Raw genomic sequence first — 22,315 nt, forward strand, 5'->3', positions numbered from 1 at the left:
TTCTCTCTTTGCCAGCACAATCTATTCACAAGGACAGTTCCCACCCCAGCAGCAGCTGAGCTGTGCTCCTCTTCCCACAGAAAAACTTCTAGTAGTCTGAGGGAGGATACCAGCCATGCTCCCTCCAGCCTGACAACTGGAGAAAAAGGCAGCATATGGCTGCAGGACATTAGGACATCTTCCTTTTCTTGAAGGTACCTGGTGTTAGCATCAGGGCTTAGCTTGGGGCCATGTATTAAAGATTCATACTTGTTCTACATGCTGAATTACCTAAAAGTGAATACTTTTGGTTAGGAGTGGGCTCCATGCAAAATAAAGGGCTTCAACATTACTGCATAAGCACACATTCCCCACAAGTTAGCTACGCCCAGTACAAGTTGTTTGGAAGTTTCATCCTGTATTACTGACAGCATAAGGTGAATAGCAGGGATATTACAGAAGTTCTATATTATAATTAGTCTATTCATACCTCAGTTTAGGACATATGCAATTTACTCCTTAGTTTTTCACCAACCCAGTCTAGAATTGGAAGCACCTGCTTGCTCTGGATTATTGATTCCTCATGCATGGAACCACCACGGTCCACAAGCAATGGCTGTAGTGCAGCTGTGCCAAGACTGTCCAAGAATCCTCCTGATTCTGAAGGATCAATATCCATGAATAAGGAATAGCCAGGTGTGTGAGACATTGCTTCCATGATTACTCCAGGTTTTCTGGATAGATCAAATGGTCTTGTGAATCTTGCTGGAAAAGCCATCTTCTCTTTACTGTTTTTCTCCATTGGTATTTTAGAATCATTAACGGGTTCCATATAAATGTCATCCTGGGTTTCTGTTGCTGTAAGGACTGAGTCTGAAGATGTATGGGGGAACTCTTGATCTTCTGAAAGGAAAATGTCTGCCCAAGCTACTGCCTCTGGTGTTTTGAATGTCTGTAAAAACTGAATTCTTCTACGATTTCTCTTGTTACTGAAGTTCAAACTGTAATCTGAGTGAGTTGACATGTCTTCTGGATAACCAGAATAAGTGTCTAAAAACTACAACAGTAAAATAGCTTTAAATGAATAATAAACACACAGTGAATCTCTCAGTCAACATTAGAACAAAAGATAAGATTTTGATATTAATGCAAACTTCTCTATTATCATATCACTTCTGCTGCTATTTGCTATCAGTGCTCACAGAGGGCTTGGACGGACATTTAGTTGCTCCAGGGAGAGTCCCTGCTCTCTCTGGAGATGTCACAAGTGTATAGAAGTTCATAACTTTTCTCCCAGAGTAAAAGTGGCCACTTGGGGAGAAAAATAACTTGGGAACAGTCCAAGTGAAGTATCTCCCCAGATAATAACACTCAGGAGACAGAACTTCTATACAGGCAGCAGAGACAGACTCAACCTTTGCAATCCCAGTATGCTCTGCTTCTGTTCCCTGTCTTCCCCTGCAGCGGGAAGGAGAGCCTGTGTCAGTCTCAGTCAAGAGCAAAACACCCCTGAGTGTTTCAGGCTGGAAAAGCCCAGCACTGAAGCATTTTAGGGGGCATGTTCTGCTCCTGGCTTGTTCCCTGACTCACACTGCAGAATTTGGGTGCAGGGAAGCATACAAACACAGCTATAGCTGGGCTCCACCACAGCACAAGGAACAGGAAAGGCTGGAGGACTCTTCTGTGCATGGGACAGACACTGCACCTATCTTCCCTGACAATCCCTTCCTGGCTAGGGACAGAAGTTACACATAAACAAGTTTAAGTGATCAGAAACTGGTTTAAGCCTGTAACACAACATGAGTTTGCATGTAAATCAGTTTCGGAATGGCCAAAACTGGTTTAAGATAAACCTAGTTGAATGTAGTATCACAACTGATTTGGGTCAAACCAGTTTATGGAACTTCTGTCCCAGACCCCTTCCTGGTTTAAGTTAAATCAGAGTCCCCCAGCATCCCAGAATGCTTTTCAGCCCTGGGCTGGGCCTGTGCTGTCTACTCCAGAGAGCAAGGCTGGCCTTGTCACTCTGCTCACTAGCCAGAGCAGGGGTGGGGGTGTGGCCAGATGCCAGCTGGCATGGCCCCCTAAACTGGCATGATGCAGGTTTATTCCTCCTCCCTCCCCTCTCACCCTGAGACACTGCAGCTGGGGTCTGCATGGCCAGGGCATAGCAGCATCTGTTAGGGTCCATCTTCCCCCCACCCCTGACTGCCCCAGAGGACATGGCCAGAGATGAGCATGGAGGGGCCAGCCCAGGTTGGGACACAGGGGCAGGGCCCTTCCCAGCCGATTGCAGATTGGGCTGGGGCCACAGGAACTATACACCCAGATTGCTCCAAGATCCCTGCGTCCAGGCTAGGCTGGACTGTCATGGAGCCACAGCCGGCAGGCACTGTGCAGGGGGCACAGCGGTAAACACACGAGCCCTCAGTGCGTGGCTCCCAGGCCCACTGGTGACTGCAAGCTGGCCCAGGCAGCCATAGGCACAGTGGACTCACCCTGTGCAGCCAGTCCAGCTGCCAAGGTGGCTGCCCACAGCTGCAGTGGCTTCTCCTCCATGCCACTGCTTGGCCAGCCACCGCCCGCACATGCTGAGCTGGGCTGTCACAGAGCCGCATCCAGCTGGGAAGGACCCTGCCCCACAGCCTGGCATGGGCCAGCCCCATTATCTGCCCACCAGGACTGGCTGTGGGTGCAGCTGAGGGTGGGCATGGAGGGACTGACCTGGGCCAGACTGGGTTGTGGGGACAGGGCCCTTTCCACCTGGCTGCAGCTCTGTGACAGCCTGGCCTGGCCTGGGCATGAAAAGCCAGGAGCAATCTGGCCGTGCAGCCCCCGCGACCCCAACCCAAGCCAGCTGGGAAGGGCCCTGCCCTTGTGGCCCAGCCCGAGCCAGTCCCTCCACACCCACCCTCAGGAGTGCCTGCGGGCCAGCCTGGCTCAGCCCCCCAGCTAAAGCCCTGGGCAAGGCAGGTGGATGGAGGGGCCATGCTAGCTGGCTCTGGCCATGCCCCCCCCCTTGGGGACAAGTGTGACAAGGGCTGCTTCCCCCTTCCCCTCCAAGCATGTTCTGGCTGGGGTACCTGCAGCCCCTCCCAAATCATAGCCCCCTACCAGCGCCTGGCCACTCCCACCCTTGCTCCCCCCCGCCTCGGGGCAGCTTGCCTACAGCCTTGCGGCTTGCTGTCAAAGGGAAGGGAGGGCTGCTTGCTCTAGTGCCCTCCAGCTTCTAGCCTGAGTCACTGTAGGCATGCAGCTGCATTTCTGGAACCAAAAGTGAGTGTCTGTTCACTTGCAGATCAGTTCAGTCTAATTAGGTTAGACTAACCTGCAAAGATTGAATCAATTTAGGCTCAGGCTTTTTGAAAGCCTGCAACATTCTCCTGGCTGCATGCTCTAGGGGCGCCTGGCAGCCCAGCATCTGCACTCTCCAGGTCATTTTTCCCTCAGAAAAATAAACCTGGGAGACTTGATCTGAATAATTGTAATATATATACACAGCCAGAGGCAAAGCCAAGAACACGACTATCCCCAGTGATATTTTTCAGTAAAGTGCTGTCATTGTAGCAGTTTTAATACCAAGATACACAAACATCTAATTGTAATGTAGTGTTTTAGTATAACTAGCACTTTGCAATGAGAGAATTTGTGAGCAGCTTTCTAAACACTTCCTTAGAGACAGTCAGTGAGTGCCTAGAGTTAAAATTTAATATGGGTGGGTTTTCTTTTATTTCAGAAGTTTCTTTTAACCTTTTCCAAAACAGCTGATGATTAAAGATAAAAGAAATGTGTATGAAATATGTTCATAATGTGAAAAGGCAACATGGTAAGAAAACTGAAATCTGTTTTAAGGCTTTTTATAAATGACGATAAAAACAACAAAATTCAAGTCACAAAATGTAGCTGGACGCTTGTAGAGTACTTAAATGTTCATCTCAGAATTTCTGTTTTGTTTTGTTGAACAAGAACAGCTGCTTTTAGAATAGAATTTGGTGCAGTGGAAATAGTCTTCAGAGCAGGGCAACTATAAGATAGAGTGAATCTTCACTCTTTTCCATCAGCCCCCCAACCCTGCTTCCCTTTTACCCACCACCAAAACAAGAAAGTATTGTTTTGGTACCTTATTACGAAATAGCACATTTCTCCGCCTCGTCTTCAAACCACCGCTGGTGCTGAGAACACAAAATGGTTCCTTGATGCAGTTATGTCTGTACCGCTTTTGATCAGGCATGGTTAATGTGGGAGGAGATCTTCACTGGGATTGTTATATGTCAAATAAATAAATAAATAAAGGTTTTAAAATTAAACATAAAGCTTAAACTGGTTTTATAATATAAACACAATTAATATTCTCTCTTTGCCTGAGAAATGGGTTCATAGCCCCATGTCTCCTAAATTATCCATAAACAGTTGAGCAAGACTATGCATTACACATTGCCGTGTCATTCACTATAAAAAAATTAACCCCTCATAACAGTAGGCTTTAAAGTCAGTAGATAAAGCTGATGCCTTCTTTAAACCAGAACTAGATAATGTGACTAAAACCAAAAGGTACAAAATGAACTTTTTACTAGCAAAACTATTATATGTTTGAGCAAAGAGATATCTTAAATACCTTTTTCGCAACATAATGTGTCTAGATCAAAGCTAAAGCAATAGTTACCTTTAAATGTAAGAGTTGGGAGTTTTTTGTTTTTGCTTCTCTTTGAAACAAGGCTGCTAATAATGAAAAAGTAAAAACATACAAACCTAAATGAAATTTCATGTCACTTGTTTTCTCTATGGGTCCTTCTGCAGTAGGCAAATCCTGATTTAAGCAAATATTTCCATCAGAAAGGTATACAAGAACATTTGTAATAGTGTATTTGTCACAAAGTTTATGTAAATGTTTCTATGTGAAGATCAAAGATCTCCAAATGCAAATCAGAGCCAGCATAACAGAACACGTTTCAGAATACAGTGAAAGTGCTCTGAAGAGTGCTTCATAAGTCTTTCCACGCGCCAAAGCAACCCATGTCCTTTTTTTATTTTCATTTAGTATTTCTACTACGGTCTATCACTGCAGGACATATATAGTTATTGTAATTAACTTTGCCATTTTTAAACATGTTACTATTATGTTTCATTGCCCATATTTTTGGAAAAAGGAAGTAGAAAGATAAGAAACAAACAAACATACATTCTGCTATGCCTGAGGAAGGGTGAGTGCACCTGAAAGCTTGCAAATAAAGATTTTTTTTTGCAAATATCTAGTTGCTCTAATAAAAGAGATCACCTCTGCCACAAGTTGATTCCTTTTGCCTGTAGAACAATATGGCTACAACCTGCACCCCTGAAACATGGCAAATATCAAATTTTAACTGTTTTTTAAATGCAAACTTAATAATTTTACAAGAAAGTAGCAAATTCACCACCTTGGAACCTGAAAGCTGACACCCTGGCTGTTGCCTGTTATTCCAGCTAAATCTGCATGTTCACAGAGCTCAAAGTGCCTCAACACAAGAGAATTTCCTGCCCAGGAGAGCATCCATCAAACCATCCTCCTGTGAAATATGAAAAAACATAAGCAGAAGAAAACATAATTTAACATCCGGCTTGACACCAGACAACATCAAGGTAAACAGACTGTTCTAACTTTTACCTGAGCCTAATCTGCACGAAGTGAAGTATTCCAACAAGGAGATCTTACAACATCTTCAGCTCTCTTATGAAATATGAATTTTACGATCTTTGCATTCTCCTATGCCTGAGGAAGGGGGAGTGTACCCAAAAGCTTGCAAATAAAGAATTTGGTTTAATAAAAGATACCACCTCTGCCACGAGTTCTGATTCTAAAATGTCTTAAAGGCATTTCAGATGCATCCAGCCAACGATGTTAAGCTATAAAATACAAAAAGAACTGACAAAAGATAGTTTCCAGCTTTTCTTCCTATCTCCCAGGTAAATAATTAAGTTTATGAATGTATATTTCCTGCACTTCTATCTGCAGTATTTGTATGAACAATCACTTGAAAGTTGAAGGCAGAGCAGAGATACACCGTACAGATTAACTCCTTCAGAGAAGCCTGAGTTTTCATAAATAGCTCACTTCATCAGATGCTTACAAGCTTAGGCCTCTTTGAAGGAGCTAGTCTGTAAGGTGCAACTCTGCCTTGCTCTTTGCCTGACTTCAGACTAACACTACTAACTACCTGATTCAGCTTTTGTAAGTTGAAGAACAGCTTATGGCTGCCACAGTCTTTAGCACGTATTTTAGTTATGACTCTGCCAGACCCAAATGTAAATGCATGTAAAATTCTTTCCCAAAGGAAGAATCTCAGGGCCTAGATTCTTTTAAATTAGTTAAATTAGTGTCATGTAAATTAGTTCTGTGCACAAAAATGAGTTGCAGCATTGTCTGGAACAGACAGAAGAGGAGGTCTCTAGGGGGGTTATACACACCAGTAGGCACTAATATAGTATCTTACCGCCAGGTGGGAGGGAAGCCAGTAATGGCATGTTGGCACTGAGCAAGCAACACCTCTGTAATGGTTAGAAGCGGACACAGCACAACTTCATAAGGGCTGTTCAACTTCTAAGCAGCCAGGGCTGTGTGCCCTGCAGGCTGCACAAGTGAGGACCACAGGCCCAGGGATTGCCTGCCCATCCCTGTAATGCCACATGCCTACGCTGCCCCCAACTCCCTGCTGCACCACACGCCCGGGCACCCTACCTCATCCCTGGCACTGGAGGCTGCACTGTGCTGCCCTGCCCTGCCACCTAAGGTGGGAGCAGCAAAGGGAAGCTAGAGGGAGGCCCCAGCTACTGCTGCTGGAGAAATGGGGGAACTGCAGTGATGCAGGAGATTGCCCTGACCTCAGTAACGTAACTAGGGCAGGGTAAGCAGGGCATCTCTTTCAGGTGCTGACTATGGGGGGGGGTGCCAGAACTGGGGGAAAGAAAGCACAATTCCACTTGCCCCTCTCCCCTCCTGCCCTGGACAGCCTGCTTGGTGTGGCACCAGAGTAGCGAGAGCAAAAAGCTACCCACACCACAGCAAAGGCTCCTGGCAGGAGGGATTCTAGTGATGCTCCCAGTTTCCCGTCCTCTCCCCACCCCACACCCTTTGCAGCAGAGAAGGGAGTGCCACTGCCACTGTCTGGCCACAGGAGCTGGGCAAGGCAGCACCACACTAAACAGTGGGATGGAGTTCACTGAGTAGGACAAACGGAATGGCATTCCTCCATCACTGGGGACCCCCTCCTCACACCCCAGGCACTCAGTTTGCTCACTACACCTCTGCCTTGACCTATGTGAGAGCAGCACAAAACGTGCTGAGAAGCAGATATGATGATCACTCCTCCATGGCTCACTAGGCCTCCTTTCAGAGCAAAGCTCTTGCACTAGAATCAGCAGCCTATGCAACTGATGCTGTTAATATGGTTGCAGGTCTGACTTCCTAGGAGGATGCTTTGAAGGGAAGAGGATGGGGCATGTAAAGAGCATTTTTCAGCCTCTGCCAGAGCATCTGAAAAGGCAAAGAAAGGAGGGCATGCCTCCATATGCTGTCAAATTGTGAGAGAGAATTTTCCTGCCCTAGTTTCCTACCATAGCTGGTCCAGCCGGGGTTCAAACGGGGAGGAACATTACCGCAGCCTTGCTGATAGAGCCTAACCCAGTAGTGGACTCTCCTGTGCATTTTTTTTAAAGAGAAAAAGGAGAGAGACACTTGTAAGGGGAAACACACCACAAGGCTCATTTTGAGACCCCAGCCTTATTTTTCTATTATTCTAACTGCCTATTTTTCTCTCCCACAAACAGCAGAAGAAAAACAAAAGGCTTTTCTGACCTAAAATTGTTCAAGTGAAAAGGAGATTACTGAAGCGTAAGGGAGTGAGGGGTGTGCCCAGTGAGGAAGGAGACTTTTTATTTTAACTATCGGGTCATTGCTACATACCATAATATGAATTTCAGTACAGAAGTGGAGAAAAGAGAGTTTTCACATTTCCATACATTTTTTCACAGAAACAAACCTGATTCCTTTTCAGCCTGTTGAAGTCTGTCATTTCAAATCCATGTTCAGATGTATAAGTTGTGAGGCAGTGCTCTTGTAAAACCACCGCTGTAAAAAGCTAAATTAGCTTCACCCAGCCCCACATGTCACACACAAGATTTTTCTGACTAGAAAGACGATATAAACTAGAAACCGATTTCTTCCCTTCATGTCATTCTTCAAGGGAATTCAGTGTCATGAAGGTGAAAACTTAAGTACTCAGTTCATACAAAGAAAACTAGAGATGGCTGTTTGCAGTCAACATTTTCCAACTCTTTGTGTAAATTTTATCCCAGAATTCTGGAGGATAAATTCTGGCAGCACCTTACACGTACACACATATGAGATTGTCTGTAGTTTTTAAAGAATTTATTATACATTTTGTATGAGTCTTTCCACAAAGTCTGGACTTTAATGACTGAATCAGATTACAAAATTCTAATAAACTGGAAGGAAAGAGAGAAGCCTTTCTTAAAAAATAAAACTACAAGTTGTAAATCCTGTAAGTCCAACATCATCGGTTCATTCCCCACTTACTGTAATTTTAATTTTTTTTAAAGATTTGCTTTTGTGGGCAAAAACAAGGAACATCTTTAAAATCTCTCCTTTCGTGTTCAAGAAACAGGATGGATCTCTATAACCCCATGTCTACTGATACCTATGCCACACTTCTCTTTCCAAGCCTAAAATAGTCCCACACAACCTCCACCTTAGAGAGCTCACTATGCATGACCTCCAACTGTAGACACTGCATCCCAGATAGAATTGGATGGCAAATGATATTCCTGTCCCACAAACGCATAACAAATTCTTTGCCACTTAGAAATAAATTAGAGGCCTTTCCAAAGCTTTCATGGAATAACTGAGGAAGAGAAACCCATGCCAGAATAGGAAATAGCCCATGGTTAAGGTAAGCCCTGGGATGTAGAAGATGCAGGGACTTGAGCATCCAGCATCCCAGAGGCATAACCTGACCACTGGCCTGTAACTACGGAGTGAATTTCTATCGCTTTAGTTTTGACCAAAAAATATCTTCCAAACAGAAATTTAATCAAAACCAGTCTGTGTTTGTCAAGCACTTTGGTTTTTAGGCTTCAGCGTTTTCTGACAGAACTCTGTCTTCACAAAAAACTCCTCATCAGCTCAAATCCCAGCCCTATACAAGTCTTGTTTTCATCAAGATTATGGCATCTGTAATGCCACTGCCCACTCTACCTGCACCCTGACACTTGTATCCTCTCTAAAATACCTTCAAAGATCTGATTTGTTGGAACAGATGCTCTACCTGCCTTTCTGCTGCACTCCATAGCCCTTTCTCTCTCTCCAATTGCCTTTTCCTCACTTGTCTCCTGAAAACTGAGAAGAGAATTTACCACTCAGGCATAGTTCAGGATTACATGAGATCATAACAGTTTCTGGATACTCTGAAGCCCTAGTTTTGGTGGAATTTTGTCTGGCAAATTACAGTTTTTACAAGACAGATGATAATAACTATATTATAGAAGCTTATTATAATAAAATCCAGTTTCAGTGAAGGAATGCCTTAGCTAGTGAGAAAATTTGAAGAAATTAGCTAAAATATAGACTGTAATAAATCAGCCATTCAAATACCTTTATTATAAACATGTTAGCCTCACCAAATAAATAAATATTTACTTGCATAAACCTACCTTTCAATCAAAATCTCCATCCTCATTTGCAAAGTTGTTAGCTAGTATGTTCATATACAGGATATTTTAAATGTAAAAACCCATCTTGGAGAACAAAACTGATGGTTATCTATTCTGATGTCATATTCATTACTATGGAAACAAAATGTAATGTTAAAGGTTGCACTGTGACATCACTGTGTATACATGTATGATATCCTACACTGCCTCATTCAGGCAGCAGGCATGAAGTCTTCTCAAAAAGAAGCACCCTATTGAGGACGGATGTGGGATCCTCAAACATGTCTTTTATCTCAGTTAATTGTAATGAAGTGCATTCTAGTTTTATATTCATTTTCATCAAGGCCTTTGACTCCAAAACAGAGATCTCTCTGTAAAAACTCTTATTGCCTAGTCAAGATAAAATCATTGAGTTACATGCTAAAATAACTTGGAAAAGTAATTAGATCTTGATTCTGTTTTTGTTTAATCAACTGCAACACTCCCTGACTTCAAACAGCATCATGCCTTCGTTTCTTATGACTCAAATGCATGAAAGGTGACTTGACATACCAAATAACCCAAAGAATGATAGTCATTGTAACTCAGTCCTTTTGCACAGGAAGTTGGAATATTTTGACCAGAAGTGTCACTGGAGCTGTTCATGCAACTTTCAGCCTTTGCACCACCTCCTCCCTTCCTAAGGGAATAAAGGATTATAACTCAGTTCTGTCAGATTCCAGGGGACAAGATTCTGTGCTGTAATGAAGGAGTGTAGGTCATAAGATACATAAGTACAAAAACATCAGTCACTGTAAGGCAAGTTTGTCTTTGTCTGAATAATAAATCCCACTCACCTCGTTATACTGCACTTTGTAGCTACTGGAACAGACTGCAGCCCAGCTTCACCAAACTGAGTTTCTGCTCTGGAAACCAACACTAAAGTGTATGGCTCATGAAAGCATGGCCAAAGCTTCATGTTGTAGCGAGACATAGAGTTTCCATCAGCACACATCCCCATAATCAGTAGGCAATTACAGCAGTTACTTGCTAGTTCCTATTTCCTTCTCAGCTACATTAACAACTTAGCTGGACTCCTCTTTGGAGGCAATCAGGAAAAGGCTAATTCAAACTGAAGCTTATGGAAGCCTGTTAGGTAATAAGGAGGTATGTGATCAACTTGCAGCATTACCTGTGTAAGGACTACTGTGTTCCAACACTTAATAAATTGCGATATGAATTAAAAGTCTCACTCTTTGTCAAAATGCATTCTAAAGCACTATTAAAGAGACCAATATGGAGCATTTGCCGTCAATGGAATACTGGACAAAAGCAAATACAGTAACAGTGTGTGTGTGTGCGTGCAAGATGGTATTATCACCGACTAGGGCCTCAGCTTATATAGCACGTCCAGTTTGGAGAGCTGCATTGAAAAAAGGGCGGAGAGAAGTTTTAAAGACTTAAAAAATATGAGCAGGTGAAGGTACAGACATATTCATTTGGAGAGAGATTAAGTAAGGGGCACATGACATTTATTTATTGAAAAGGCTACCATGGAGAGAAAGAAACCCCCCCCAAACCTGTTAATTCCCCTGTAGGCACAAGGTAACTGGTCTGAGATTTATTTGGTACACTTCAAGACATTAAAAATAGACAGTGGAGTAAAGTGGCCCAGTTTAGCATCAGCTTCATTGAGACTCAGCTAGGATCTCCCTGGGTAGTTAGGAAAATAATCCTGTGTTTGTGCAGTGGGTTAGACTAGATGATAATGCCCACAATTCCTTCCAACCCTGATTCTGTGACTTCAAACCATGTACAGGTTTCCCTTGATTTATGTGGTACATGCATTCCCAGAGAATGGTGCATAATTCATATTCATATAAAGCAAACCCACTTTATAATGTAACGAATTGGGACAGATTCCCATGCCGGTGAGGGAGAGACGGAGTGAGGCTGGGACTAGGAAAGGGGTGGGGGCAAGGGTGCCACTCCTGGGGCTGCGCAAGGGAGCAAAGTAGAGGGAACAGAGCAGCACTTACCTCAGCCCCTCCTGCAGCAGCCCCAGGAGCAGCCAGCGCCAATGGCCCGCAGCCACGGGGCTGCACCGTGCTCCACCTGTCCCCACTCACCCCAGCTCCTGGGCTGTGCCATGCCATGGTGAAGGCAGCTGGTGTCGGCTGTTCCCAGGGCCACCACAGCAGGGGTTGGGAAGAAGCAGAACCCCCAGCAGCACAGGGCACAGCGCAGCTTTTCTGCACTCCCCCTAGCCCCTGCTGCAGCAGCCCTGGGAGTGGCCAGCGCCAGCTGTGGAGGGAACTGTCAGTGGGTGCGATGTGTGTGGGGGCGGAGGGGAGAAGGGGGCACCTCTTGCTGCTCCAGACCCTCCAGGAGGGCTACAGGCTCAAGGGCTGTGCCAGGTTCTTCCCAGGAGGGCATGTGCCCCCAGATTTATGTGCAGGATGATAGCAGGTTGGCACTGCAGGCTGGAGCCAACAGTGGCACTGGGTTCTTCCCAGTGCTCAGGGTAGGCTGCACCAAGTGCTAAGAACAGTCTGGTGCTGCTGCCAGCCCCAGCCTGAAACAGGAGCCTGCTGTCATCTCACGAACAGATCTGGGGCACACAGCAAGAGGTTCCTTCCCCCTGCACCCATTGATGGTTCCTTCCACAGCTGGCTCTAGCCATTCCCAGGGCCACTGCAGCAGGGGCTAGGGTAAGTGTAGACAAGCTGTGCCGTGCCCTGTGCTCTGCTTCTTCCCACACACCCCAGCCCCTGCTGTGGCTGCCCTGGAAGCAGTCAACAGCAGCTGCCTGCACCACAGCACAGCCCAGCTCAGGAGCTGCAGTGAATGGGGATAGGCAGAGCCCAGGTACAGGGGAGCAGGTGGAGCCAGGGCAATGGGGCCAGGGACTGTGGTCCACAGCCCCCTGACCCCAGCAGGCAGTGGCTACTGCAGCAGAGTCCAGCTTCCTTCCCCCACCACCCGTACCTGCTTGCTGTGGGCTTGGGTAGGGGGTGGCTGCTGCCTGCTGCTCACACTCCTCAGGGGAGCAGGGGGGACCTGTGCCCCCTAGATCCCATGCATGGGTGAGGAGCAGGCACAGGCTACCTGCCATGGGCTCAGAGACTCCTGCCTTTACAGCCCACCAGGTGTCACAGCTGCAGGGAACAGCAGGGTTGTGCAGGGAAGCTTGTTGCTACTGCAAGCTCTATGCTGCCCTGGCAACACATCCCTTTTCTATACAGCAGCAATGAGGGGTACAACCCTGAGCAGCCACCCCTGCTGCTGCTATGCGACACCTTGCCAGGGCTGTGGGGAGCTGGCAGCAGCAAGCAGCTTCCCTGCTGTGCCCTAGACTGCTAGTTGCACATATGGGGCTGCAGAGGCTCTTGGGGGAAGCCCTGCCTCCACCCCCTGCACAGATCTGCCTCCTGCCACCCTCCCAAGAGTGCTCACAGCAGGGAGCTTCCTTTCCTCTCCCCCCATGATCTGCCTGCAGCCACCCTAATCCCTGCCCTGCATTGCAACCCCAACCCTGATGCATTGGGCAGCAGCCTCAGCACTACCCAACTCCCTTACTTCCAGGGGCCTCAGTCCCCTTCCCCCCCCCCCCCAGCCGTTCCCCAGGCTGCCTGGCAGCCATGTACATATACATATCCGTGCATAGCACTCCCTGCCTGATTACCGTATTTTTCGGACCATAAGATGCACTTTTTCCCCCCCAAAAGTGGGGGGAAAACGAGGGTGCGTCTTATGGTCCGAAGGTGTGTGTCCCGGGGAGACGGGGCGGAGCTTGCCCGCGGAGGCAGCGGAGCCCGAGCAGGACATCCGCCCCTTGTTTAGACTGGAAGCCGGCGCCCGTGCCCGTGGCCGGGAGCCGGCAATAAAAATGGCCAGCCGAAACAGACAGGGCAGGAGCCCGAAGGAGGGACTCGCTGCCGCAGAGACTAAGGCTCCAGGAGGGGTGCATCTTATGGTCCGAAAAATACGGTACCTTCCTCCCACTCCCTCACAGGCTGGAATTTGTCAGCATGTAGCAACAGCTCTTTAAAAATCCACAGGTTTCTCTGGTAAAATGGGAAATCCATTTTCTTCAGATAGTGAGGAAGAATCTGCATTTTCCTTCATTTTTCTGTGGGAAACTAAACCTGGATCCCTGTTCAGTCTTCTTGGGACCCTCACTCTCCTGGAGCAAGCAGACTGGGAAAGACTGAAGTTATGTAGGAAGTGCTTTGGTACTGTTGTCCCCCCCTCTGGTTAGGCTGGGATGGGCTACAGGGTGCTGTAAGTTCACTCTTCCTTCCAAGGACTTGCATTTGCATGCATTGCCCACAAGTCAGAGTAACTAAACTGCCTTTCTTTTGTAAGAACTTCATAAGAGATAGTGTCTACACTATGGGGACCCATACACAGCAGGTGTCTGGTATCTGCTTCAACATGTGCCAATTATGTGTTGGAGTACACTTGATTAAATCAAGGCTAGGGGAGCATACCAAGTTAAACCACCCCTGAATACATGTGATGCAACAGATGCTTTAAAAATTAGAGTGGCTCTCAGAAGCATTCTGAAGCACCGCTCCCCACAGCACATGTAAAGACTTCGTAAGTTTCTATTGCCTCAAGGTCCTGTTCTAGGCAGAACAGCATGTGAAAACAAGTTTGTAAGTACCAAGGAAAAGTAAGCATCTCCCATTTTCTTCCTGGGTACTGCCAAAAACTAACGTTACTCTACTACACCTGCACGCCTGGTAGAAGACTTTCTACATGACTACAATTATCATCATCTTAAAAAAAAGGCCCACTGCTGCAAATAAGGTATCAGACTACAGCGCTCATTAACCCTTTGGGTCCTTCGTGGAAGCTCAAGCTTTGAATAAAAAGAGAGCTTTCCAAGGGGCAGTTGAACAGACTCCCCAAAAAGAAAAAAGATTCTAGAGTTTCTTTTGAGTATCAGACAGCTTACATTGCAACTCACTAGTTAGTGACTAGATTTCAGTCAAGCTTAGAGTGATTCTGGCTTTGGAAACAAAAAAAAATTCATTACTGTTGTCTAGAGAGAAAAAGCTGATTTCACTTTTAGTGTTCATTCATAACACTTTTATTCTTACAGTTCTAGGGTTGAACTGCACATGCAGAGTTGCATAAGACACAAGATTTACAAGTGGATTCTATCCTATGATAGTGCAATCCAGAATCCTTACAGTATAAAAAACCCAAGAAGTTAACATCAAGACAACCTTGAAACAATTTAGGAGCAAGGTTAAAGCTTCCAAGAATCTTCAGCTCTTGTAGATACCTAGTTACTAGGTACTGAAATGTTAGATACATACAGAGTGAAGAGCTGTATAATGTTATATTACAACATCCAGATGTTATGCCATGTCTAAGTTACTTCCTTTCTCCAAAAACTTATGGCAATTAGAATAAGTCAAAAACCCTGCCAACCTGCAGCCAGCAAATACAGACAAAAATAATTACTCCTTGCTTGCCTGTCTAGGGTTGTACAATATTAAAAGGGGGAGAAAAAACAAAAAGGAAAAAAAACCCCAAAACATTCCCTCAGTGGCATTTTCTCTCACATTAGCTGAAAAAGCAAATGTAACAAAAATAAAGGTATAACATTCTTTGAAAATAAATAAAGAGGGAATGCAAACAGAGTACCAGGTTTTTTGGCAGGTTAACATTCATAATATACAAAATATAACTTATTCATTAGCCAATGAAACATTCACAAGTTTCTGTAAACTAGATGACTATTTAATCCACTTCTTCCATGCGTGATGTGTCATCATCTCCTTCAAGTGGCGGCATCTCTTCAGTGACTGCAGGACTCGCCTCTTCTGTAGCAGCATCATCTTCATCAATACCTGGAGAGATGTAGAAGTGAGAGACCACTAAAGTTAAAGTTTCCTGGTACTTCTCACAAATACCTGAGTTTTGTTTCCCACCCCCTTTAGTAAAAACACTCTTGGCTACAATTCCCCCGCAATTTGGGCAAGAGGGGATTCCCACTGCTGCAGCATTTCAGAGACAAACATTAGAAACTGCTTTAAATTGCACCAAGAAGAGATTCTAACTAAGAGCAAGTACTTTCTACTTACCTAGGCCAAGTTTGATCATTCTATAAATACGGTTGGCATGCGTTTGGGGATCCTCCAAACTGAAGCCAGAAGACAGGAGCGCAGTTTCATACAACAGAATGACCAGATCCTTCACAGACTTATCATTCTTGTCTGCCTCTGCTTTCTGCCTCAGTGTTTCAATGATGGAATGATCAGGATTTATCTCGAGGTGTTTCTTTGCTGCCATGTAGCCCATTGTGGAGTTGTCTCTCAAGGCCTGTGCCTTCATGATCCTTTCCATGTTGGCAGTCCAACCATATGTACTTGTTACAATGCAGCATGGGGAAGTAACCAGTCGGTTGGAGACAACAACCTGGAAGTGGGTATTACCAAACAGTGAGCTGTTTGTATGGCATTTAGTTACTGTAGTCTGCGAGCCACTTATGTCATGTTATTTACTAGCTACAGAGCACATGGCATTCAGTTGGTCACATTTAATGCATGTTATCACTGTGAAAAAAACTACTTCACAGAAAGAAGTCTCATACCAAAGTTGACCCAAGACCCCCTACACACACAGATTCTTACCTTCTCCACTTTCTTCTCAAGAATATCTTTCATGATTTTACAGAGGTTTTCAAATTTGGCCTTTTTCTCCTCCTGTTTCTTCTTCTCCTCTTCATCCTCTGGGAGCTCCAAACCCTCTTTTGTTACAGAAACCAGGGTCTTGCCTTCAAATTCTTTTAGCTGCTGCACACAGTACTCATCAATAGGTTCAATCATGTAGATTACCTCCAGACCATGTTTGCGAAGGCGCTCCACAAAAGCAGAGTTGGCTACCTGATCTTTGGTTTCACCTAAAAACAAACAAAAAAAGCCCCAGATATTTTAATCTGTGCCTCAATACCCAAGGTATGAATGATCTCTATTGCAAGATTCTCAGCGTTCAGTTGTCCCAGAAGGAAGGATATTCTCAAGCTGGATCTTGAACTGCTGGAAGGAACAGCTGGCTCAAATGCACAGCTTCTAAGTGCTCATAACAAAGAACCCCTTTTCATTCGCAAGTCCAGTTTCCTGAAGCACTACTGAAACACTTCAAGTTCAATGGTCTCTAGGCCATTAAGTCACCTGTACAGTGACTAATGGATTAAATGCAACAGAACACCTTTAGATGCATGATGTACCGAAATACATGCTGCATGTTGTACCAGGTGTTTAATTAAGGCATCTTCCAAAGCAGATGGTGCTCTCCCTTAGTTCCAAAAGCAGAAGGGAGAAGCACCTGGTTGGAATCACATAACCCCAGCACATTTTCCTGCCTAGGCAGGGGGTCAGACTCAAAGATCCATTGAGGTCCCTTCCAACCCTAGCATCTATCACTCTTGCAAACATGTTTTAAAACTGCTGTTGTTACCAATCATTATTCTATCCTGTAGCCAACGCTACAATCAAAACTTTTTGAGCAGCCACTCTGCTATCAACTTACCTGTTATGTAATAGATGTGTTTCTGGTTTTCCTTCATCCGTGTGCAATAATCTTTCAGAGAAACCATCTCATCGCCAGACGCAGAAGTGTAGTATCTCAACAGTTCTGAGAGTTTCTTGCGATTCTGAGAATCTTCATGTATGCCAAGCTGAAAAAGAATTGGCAAAGGGCTTCTATCACACATTATGGAACAATAGGTTGCAGTACTTGTTGTAGTTACACAACACTGACAATTTAATAGTTTTGACAAGTGACCATATGGGGAAGGGGCAGTAGTCAAATTTTTGCTACAGTAGGACCAACCTTAATGTTCTTGGAAAATTGTTCATAGAACTTCTTGTAGTTTTCCTTGTCTTCTGCTAACTCAGTGAAGAGTTCCAAGCACTTCTTAACCAAGTTCTTTCTGATGACTTTCAAAATCTTGCTCTGCTGCAGCATTTCACGGGAAATGTTCAGAGGAAGATCCTCAGAATCCACAACCCCCCTCATGAAGTCTGTTAAAAACACCCACAACAGAAACATGATCATGTGCTGCTATTTATCATCTAATATACACTCTCAGGAAAGGACTTTAAAGGGGTAACTTCTGCAAGATGCAGACACCTGAATACATACATCCATTATTCAAAAAGCTTCTATATCTTGCAAATGGTACCCCTAAAAATACATAAAAACCACCTGAAGATGTATTGGGAGAAATAAAGAAAGTGGATTTGTGACCAATTCTTTTCAGAATGCTGCCTAATAAGCTTCCACAAATTGAAAGATGTGTTCTGGTCCCCCAGTGGGTTTTATTTGAAAGTATCATGCACACTATATTGCTTGTGTAAGTGATCACAGATCAGGTATATTTAGGTATAAATAACCTACTTACTCAGATATTCAGGGATCAGCTCCTCACAGTTGTCCATGATGAACACTCTGCGCACATATAGCTTAATGTTGTTCTTTTTCTTTCTGTTCTCAAAGAGATCGAATGGTGCACGTCTTGGAACAAACAGGAGAGCTCTGAATTCCAGCTGCCCTTCCACAGAGAAGTGCTGCAAAATAAACCATAATTTAAAAAAAAAAAAAAATCTTTAGTTGTTTTATGACATTATACTACTTATGGATAGTCTGTCTGGCTGTACTTTCTGAAGTAATGTAGTTGTACTATGCCAGTTCCAGACAAAATTGAGTTTGTGCTCTAAGGCACATTAAGAAAGAAGCCAGTTTCCACTAGCAACCCTATCAAAGGATTTCTTGCTTCTCTAAATAGTGAAGTTTCAACTGTCCAACAGAAAAGGTTTAATCATCTTTTGCCAGAGATGAAATACCTTGAAAATTAACACTATACAAATAAAAGCTTGGTTTTCATGTAGGAATTTAATTCAGTTGTCAAATCCTAGAAGCATAAACAACTTCAAGCTTACTGAAATCTGGAAAACCAGCACTGCTACCCACAATGTTTATAAGCCTGCACTTTAACTTCTTAACTATAACTTCTTGTTATAAATAGTGCCAGATGTAGGATCTCTTCAGGCTCAAATCATTAGGACTTCATATACTTATCCTGGATGCTGCTCCAGGCCACTCAGAACTTACTTTCACTGCCAAGTGATCTTCCCAGTCATTGGTCAGACTTTTGTAGAATTCTCCATATTCCTCATTGGTAATATCATCTGGGTTCCGGGTCCAAATGGGCTTTGTCTTGTTCAGCTCTTCCTGATCAATGTATTTTTCCTTGATCTTCTTTTTCTTCTTCTTGTCTCCATCTTTCTTTTCTTCCTCTTCATCAGAGCCAACATCCTCAATCTCTGGTTTGTCTTCTGTTTTCTCTTCTTTTTCCTCTTTTTCTTCCTCCTTTTCTTCTGCTTCATCATCGCTCACTTCCTTATCACGTTCTTTCTCCACCTACCAAAAGTTTACAAAAAAATTAAGATAGACATTTAATTATATTGAACAATTCTGTCAGAACTCCTAGTGGTGAAAAATCACCAGCCACCTCATGCACTCAAACTCCCTCACCAGCTCTTTTGAGGTTGTGCCATAACCTTATTTGTTGTTCAAGGGAATAAGAATGAATGAATATGGGTTAAAGTAGCTCTCTGCAGTAGTTGGAATTTTTATAATGGGGCTATTTGAAACATAGTAATAACCAAGACATACATTTTGAAAACACTTACAAACAGCGTGATTGGATAGCCAATGAATTGAGAATGCTTCTTCACAATTTCCTTGATTCGCCTTTCCTCCAAATACTCAGTCTGATCCTCCTTAAGGTGTAGAATAACCTTAGTGCCACGGCCCAGAGGTTCCCCTAAAATACAGGAGTTGTTTTTTTTTTTTAATAAAATGCTTTAAAAAACAACCCCAAAGTTGTCTGATCAAGATTGCAATGTTTACAAGTTTCTTAACTGAAGTCACAAACATAGAAAAAGATATTTCAAACAATCCCCCGAAAACCAGTAACAACTTACCATTATCAAGCCTGACAGTGAAGGATCCCCCAGCTGAAGACTCCCAAGCATACTGCTCATCATCGTTATGCTTTGTGATCACTGTCACTTTCTCAGCAACCAAGTAGGCAGAGTAAAAACCAACACCAAACTGGCCAATCATAGATATATCAGCACCTGCCTGCAGTGCTTCCATGAAGGCTTTGGTGCCAGACTTGGCAATAGTACCAAGGTTGTTCACTAGGTCAGCCTTAGTCATCCCTATGCCTGTATCCACGATGGTCAGGGTACGATCATGTTTGTTGGGAATAAGGTTAATTTTCAAATCTTTTCCAGAATCCAGCTTGCTTGGGTCAGTCAAGCTTTCATATCTGATCTTGTCCAGCGCCTATAAAACAGTAGCAACATTTACGCCTCAGTCCTGTCCCTGAACATTTTGTTAGCTTTCTACTGTCCAAAGATCCCTCTATTAAATGAATACTTACATCTGACGAATTGGAAATGAGCTCCCTCAGAAAGATTTCCTTGTTGGAATAGAAAGTGTTAATGATCAGGGACATCAGCTGAGCTATCTCAGCCTGGAAGGCAAAAGTCTCCACCTCCTCCTCCATTGGTTGGTCTTGAGTCTGCACAGCTTCCGGCATCTGTAGAGAGAATGATATTGCAGTGGTCTAAAATGGCTCTTAAAAATAAGCCAGGCACACGTGCTTCATCTGCAGCAGGTCACTCATCTAACCAACTGCTTCCAGTACTTCTTGGGAGGGAGGAGAGTCAATGAGACCCTAGAAACAAAACACATCTAGAACAGACTCTGCTAGTACAAGACTCTCAGCTAGAATTCCCTTTAACAGCAGAAAAGGCCCTTCGGCACCAACTCATGAGACTGTAAAGCCTGGGAGTAAGCAAATGTCCCTTGATCAACACAGCTACAACCTACACCCCTGAAAGCAAGCAAAGCACAGTAGTTCCCAGAACTGAGATAAGCCACATTTTGAAGTCCTACTAAGAAGAATATTACTGTGATGCTATCATTCAACTTGTTAGTTTTAAACTAACAACAAACCAAAAACAACAGGACACTGCTTACCACCACCTTATTCCACAGAATATATGGCTCTGATACATTGGTCTTTTCTAAAAAAAAAAAAAATCTCTTCACACCCCTGAAAACATCAAACCAGTATTGAGTGCCTAGAAGTTTTCCTCCCCTCTGCTCCGGAGCTGACAAACCAAGCAAAGCAACTCAGAGCCCAAAAGCCAACCTGCACCAGGTGTTAGATAACGCTGAAGGGAAAGGGCAGCACTGAATGAGTGAGCCGCAATTCTCAAGGAAGGAAAAGAGGATCCATGTTGGGAACCAGCCTCTCCCAAAGACCCCAAGACCTTCAGGCAAGCAGCAGCCGCTTCACCTTCACCACTCCATTATCCGCCCAGACAGGCAATTACACCCACCAGGCAAGGAGCTGACCAGTGGGGGGGCGGTCCAGCCGTCCCGGCACGGGTTGTGCAGCAGCCCCCTGGGCGCAGCGGGATAGCAGGGAAAGCCTGTCCGGCTCCTCTCGCGGCCGCTAGAGGACACTGCCGGGCTGGGCGCTGGACGACCGCAGCAGGGAGGTCCTTCAGCGCACAGACCCAGCAGCAGCCCCGCCTCGGGGGAAAGGGAAGCCAGCGGCGGCCTCGCACACAAGGACCCCGGGGGGGGGGGGGCGGACCCCTCCCTTCAAGCTTCCAGAACCTTCTAGACCGGCCGCCCCGCGCAGCCCCCTCAGCCTCCCCGGTCCCAGCACACCTAGACCCCGACCCCAGCTCCATGCCCGGTAGCCCCACTCCGCCTGTACCAGTGCCGCGCGAGCCTGCGGTACCCTCGAGGAAGAGGACTCGGCAGACACTCACCTTAGCGGCGGTTCCTGCTGCTGCTCACTACCGTGCTGCTCAGTAACGCGCTACCCACTCGCCCGCTCCACCCACGGCACTGCGCGCCGCGAGCTGCCGACCGCCTTATATAGCCACGGCGCCGCCTCCTTCCAGAACCATCGGGAACCTTCACTGACAGGCGCGGGGGGCGGGGGCTCCGGCCGGGAGGGGGCAGATGACGCAGGCGCCCGGGGGGCAATTGCGCAGGTGTCAGCTCTGGCCCCGCCTCCGCGCAGGCGCACCTCGAGCGGGCGAAGGCTGCGCGTGCGCGCTGGCAGGATCCTGCCACCCCACGCGGCCCGCGTTGATAGCTGTCAGCGCGGGAGAGGAGACGCAAGGCACATGCGCGGAAACTGCTCGTCCCGGCTGTTGGGCTCGCGCCGCTCCAGGGGGCGGGGCGGGGATTACACAAATCACAGTGATGTCATCCACTGCTCGCCTGCCCGCCTCGCAGAACGTCCTAGAAGCGGGGGACTGGCCCCACCCCTCCCGCGGAGCGCCCGGCTCCGAATGTCCTAGAAGAAGCCGGGCTCTGTTGGAAAGTCCCCCCCCCGCCCCTCCCCCACAGCCACGGGGGTTATCTCAGGAGTGTGGGCCCCTTCCCAAGCTGGATGCCTGCCCAGCATAGGGGGCTGTGGCCCCTGAGGCAGTGCCCCATGCAGGGCAGTGGGGTACACAGCGTATCCAGCCTCCTTGCGCTAGTGGTACGCCATGTACCCAGTGATTCTCGAGCTTGTCACACTCCAGGAAATGCC

General features: G+C 45.7%; 2 protein-coding genes across 2 annotated transcripts; both read right to left on the bottom strand.

Annotated features, from left to right (window-relative positions):
* Positions 1 to 475: 475 nt before the first annotated feature.
* On the bottom strand, positions 476 to 4,210 carry LOC149872216 (uncharacterized). The gene is made up of 2 exons (XM_090035006.1): positions 4,100 to 4,210; positions 476 to 1,036 (listed from the first exon to the last, which is right to left on the bottom strand). Exons 1-2 carry the CDS (start codon positions 4,208 to 4,210, stop codon positions 476 to 478), a joined length of 672 nt encoding a protein of 223 aa, XP_089891132.1.
* Positions 4,211 to 14,734: 10,524 nt separating this feature from the next.
* HSP90AA1 (heat shock protein 90 alpha family class A member 1) lies at positions 14,735 to 21,697 on the bottom strand. The gene is made up of 11 exons (XM_090034047.1): positions 21,540 to 21,697; positions 20,132 to 20,290; positions 19,668 to 20,034; positions 19,374 to 19,507; positions 18,793 to 19,101; positions 18,083 to 18,248; positions 17,512 to 17,702; positions 17,209 to 17,356; positions 16,311 to 16,579; positions 15,762 to 16,095; positions 14,735 to 15,527 (listed from the first exon to the last, which is right to left on the bottom strand). The coding sequence occupies exons 2-11, from the start codon at positions 20,288 to 20,290 to the stop codon at positions 15,418 to 15,420; spliced, it is 2,187 nt and encodes a 728-aa protein (XP_089890173.1). The 5' UTR covers positions 21,540 to 21,697; the 3' UTR covers positions 14,735 to 15,417.
* Between the last annotated feature and the right edge of the window lie 618 nt (positions 21,698 to 22,315).

This window comes from Crocodylus siamensis, chromosome 2, assembly GCF_052110815.1.
Source record: "Crocodylus siamensis isolate JL-2025a chromosome 2, ASM5211081v1, whole genome shotgun sequence".
Classification (NCBI taxonomy): domain Eukaryota; kingdom Metazoa; phylum Chordata; order Crocodylia; family Crocodylidae; genus Crocodylus; species Crocodylus siamensis.

Bases quoted from the DNA above. Each gene is read 5' to 3' on its own strand.
- LOC149872216 (XM_090035006.1), bottom strand. From the start codon at position 4,210: ATGCCTGATCAAAAGCGGTACAGACATAACTGCATCAAGGAACCATTT. The intron at 1,037-4,099 runs GTACCAAAACAA...TTACTGTTGTAG, and splicing joins ATGTGCTATTTCGTAATAAG to TTTTTAGACACTTATTCTGG.
- HSP90AA1 (XM_090034047.1), bottom strand. From the start codon at position 20,290: ATGCCGGAAGCTGTGCAGACTCAAGACCAACCAATGGAGGAGGAGGTG. The intron at 16,096-16,310 runs GTAAGAATCTGT...ACCCACTTCCAG, and splicing joins TTGAGAAGAAAGTGGAGAAG to GTTGTTGTCTCCAACCGACT. The intron at 15,528-15,761 runs GTAAGTAGAAAG...ACATCTCTCCAG, and splicing joins AATGATCAAACTTGGCCTAG to GTATTGATGAAGATGATGCT.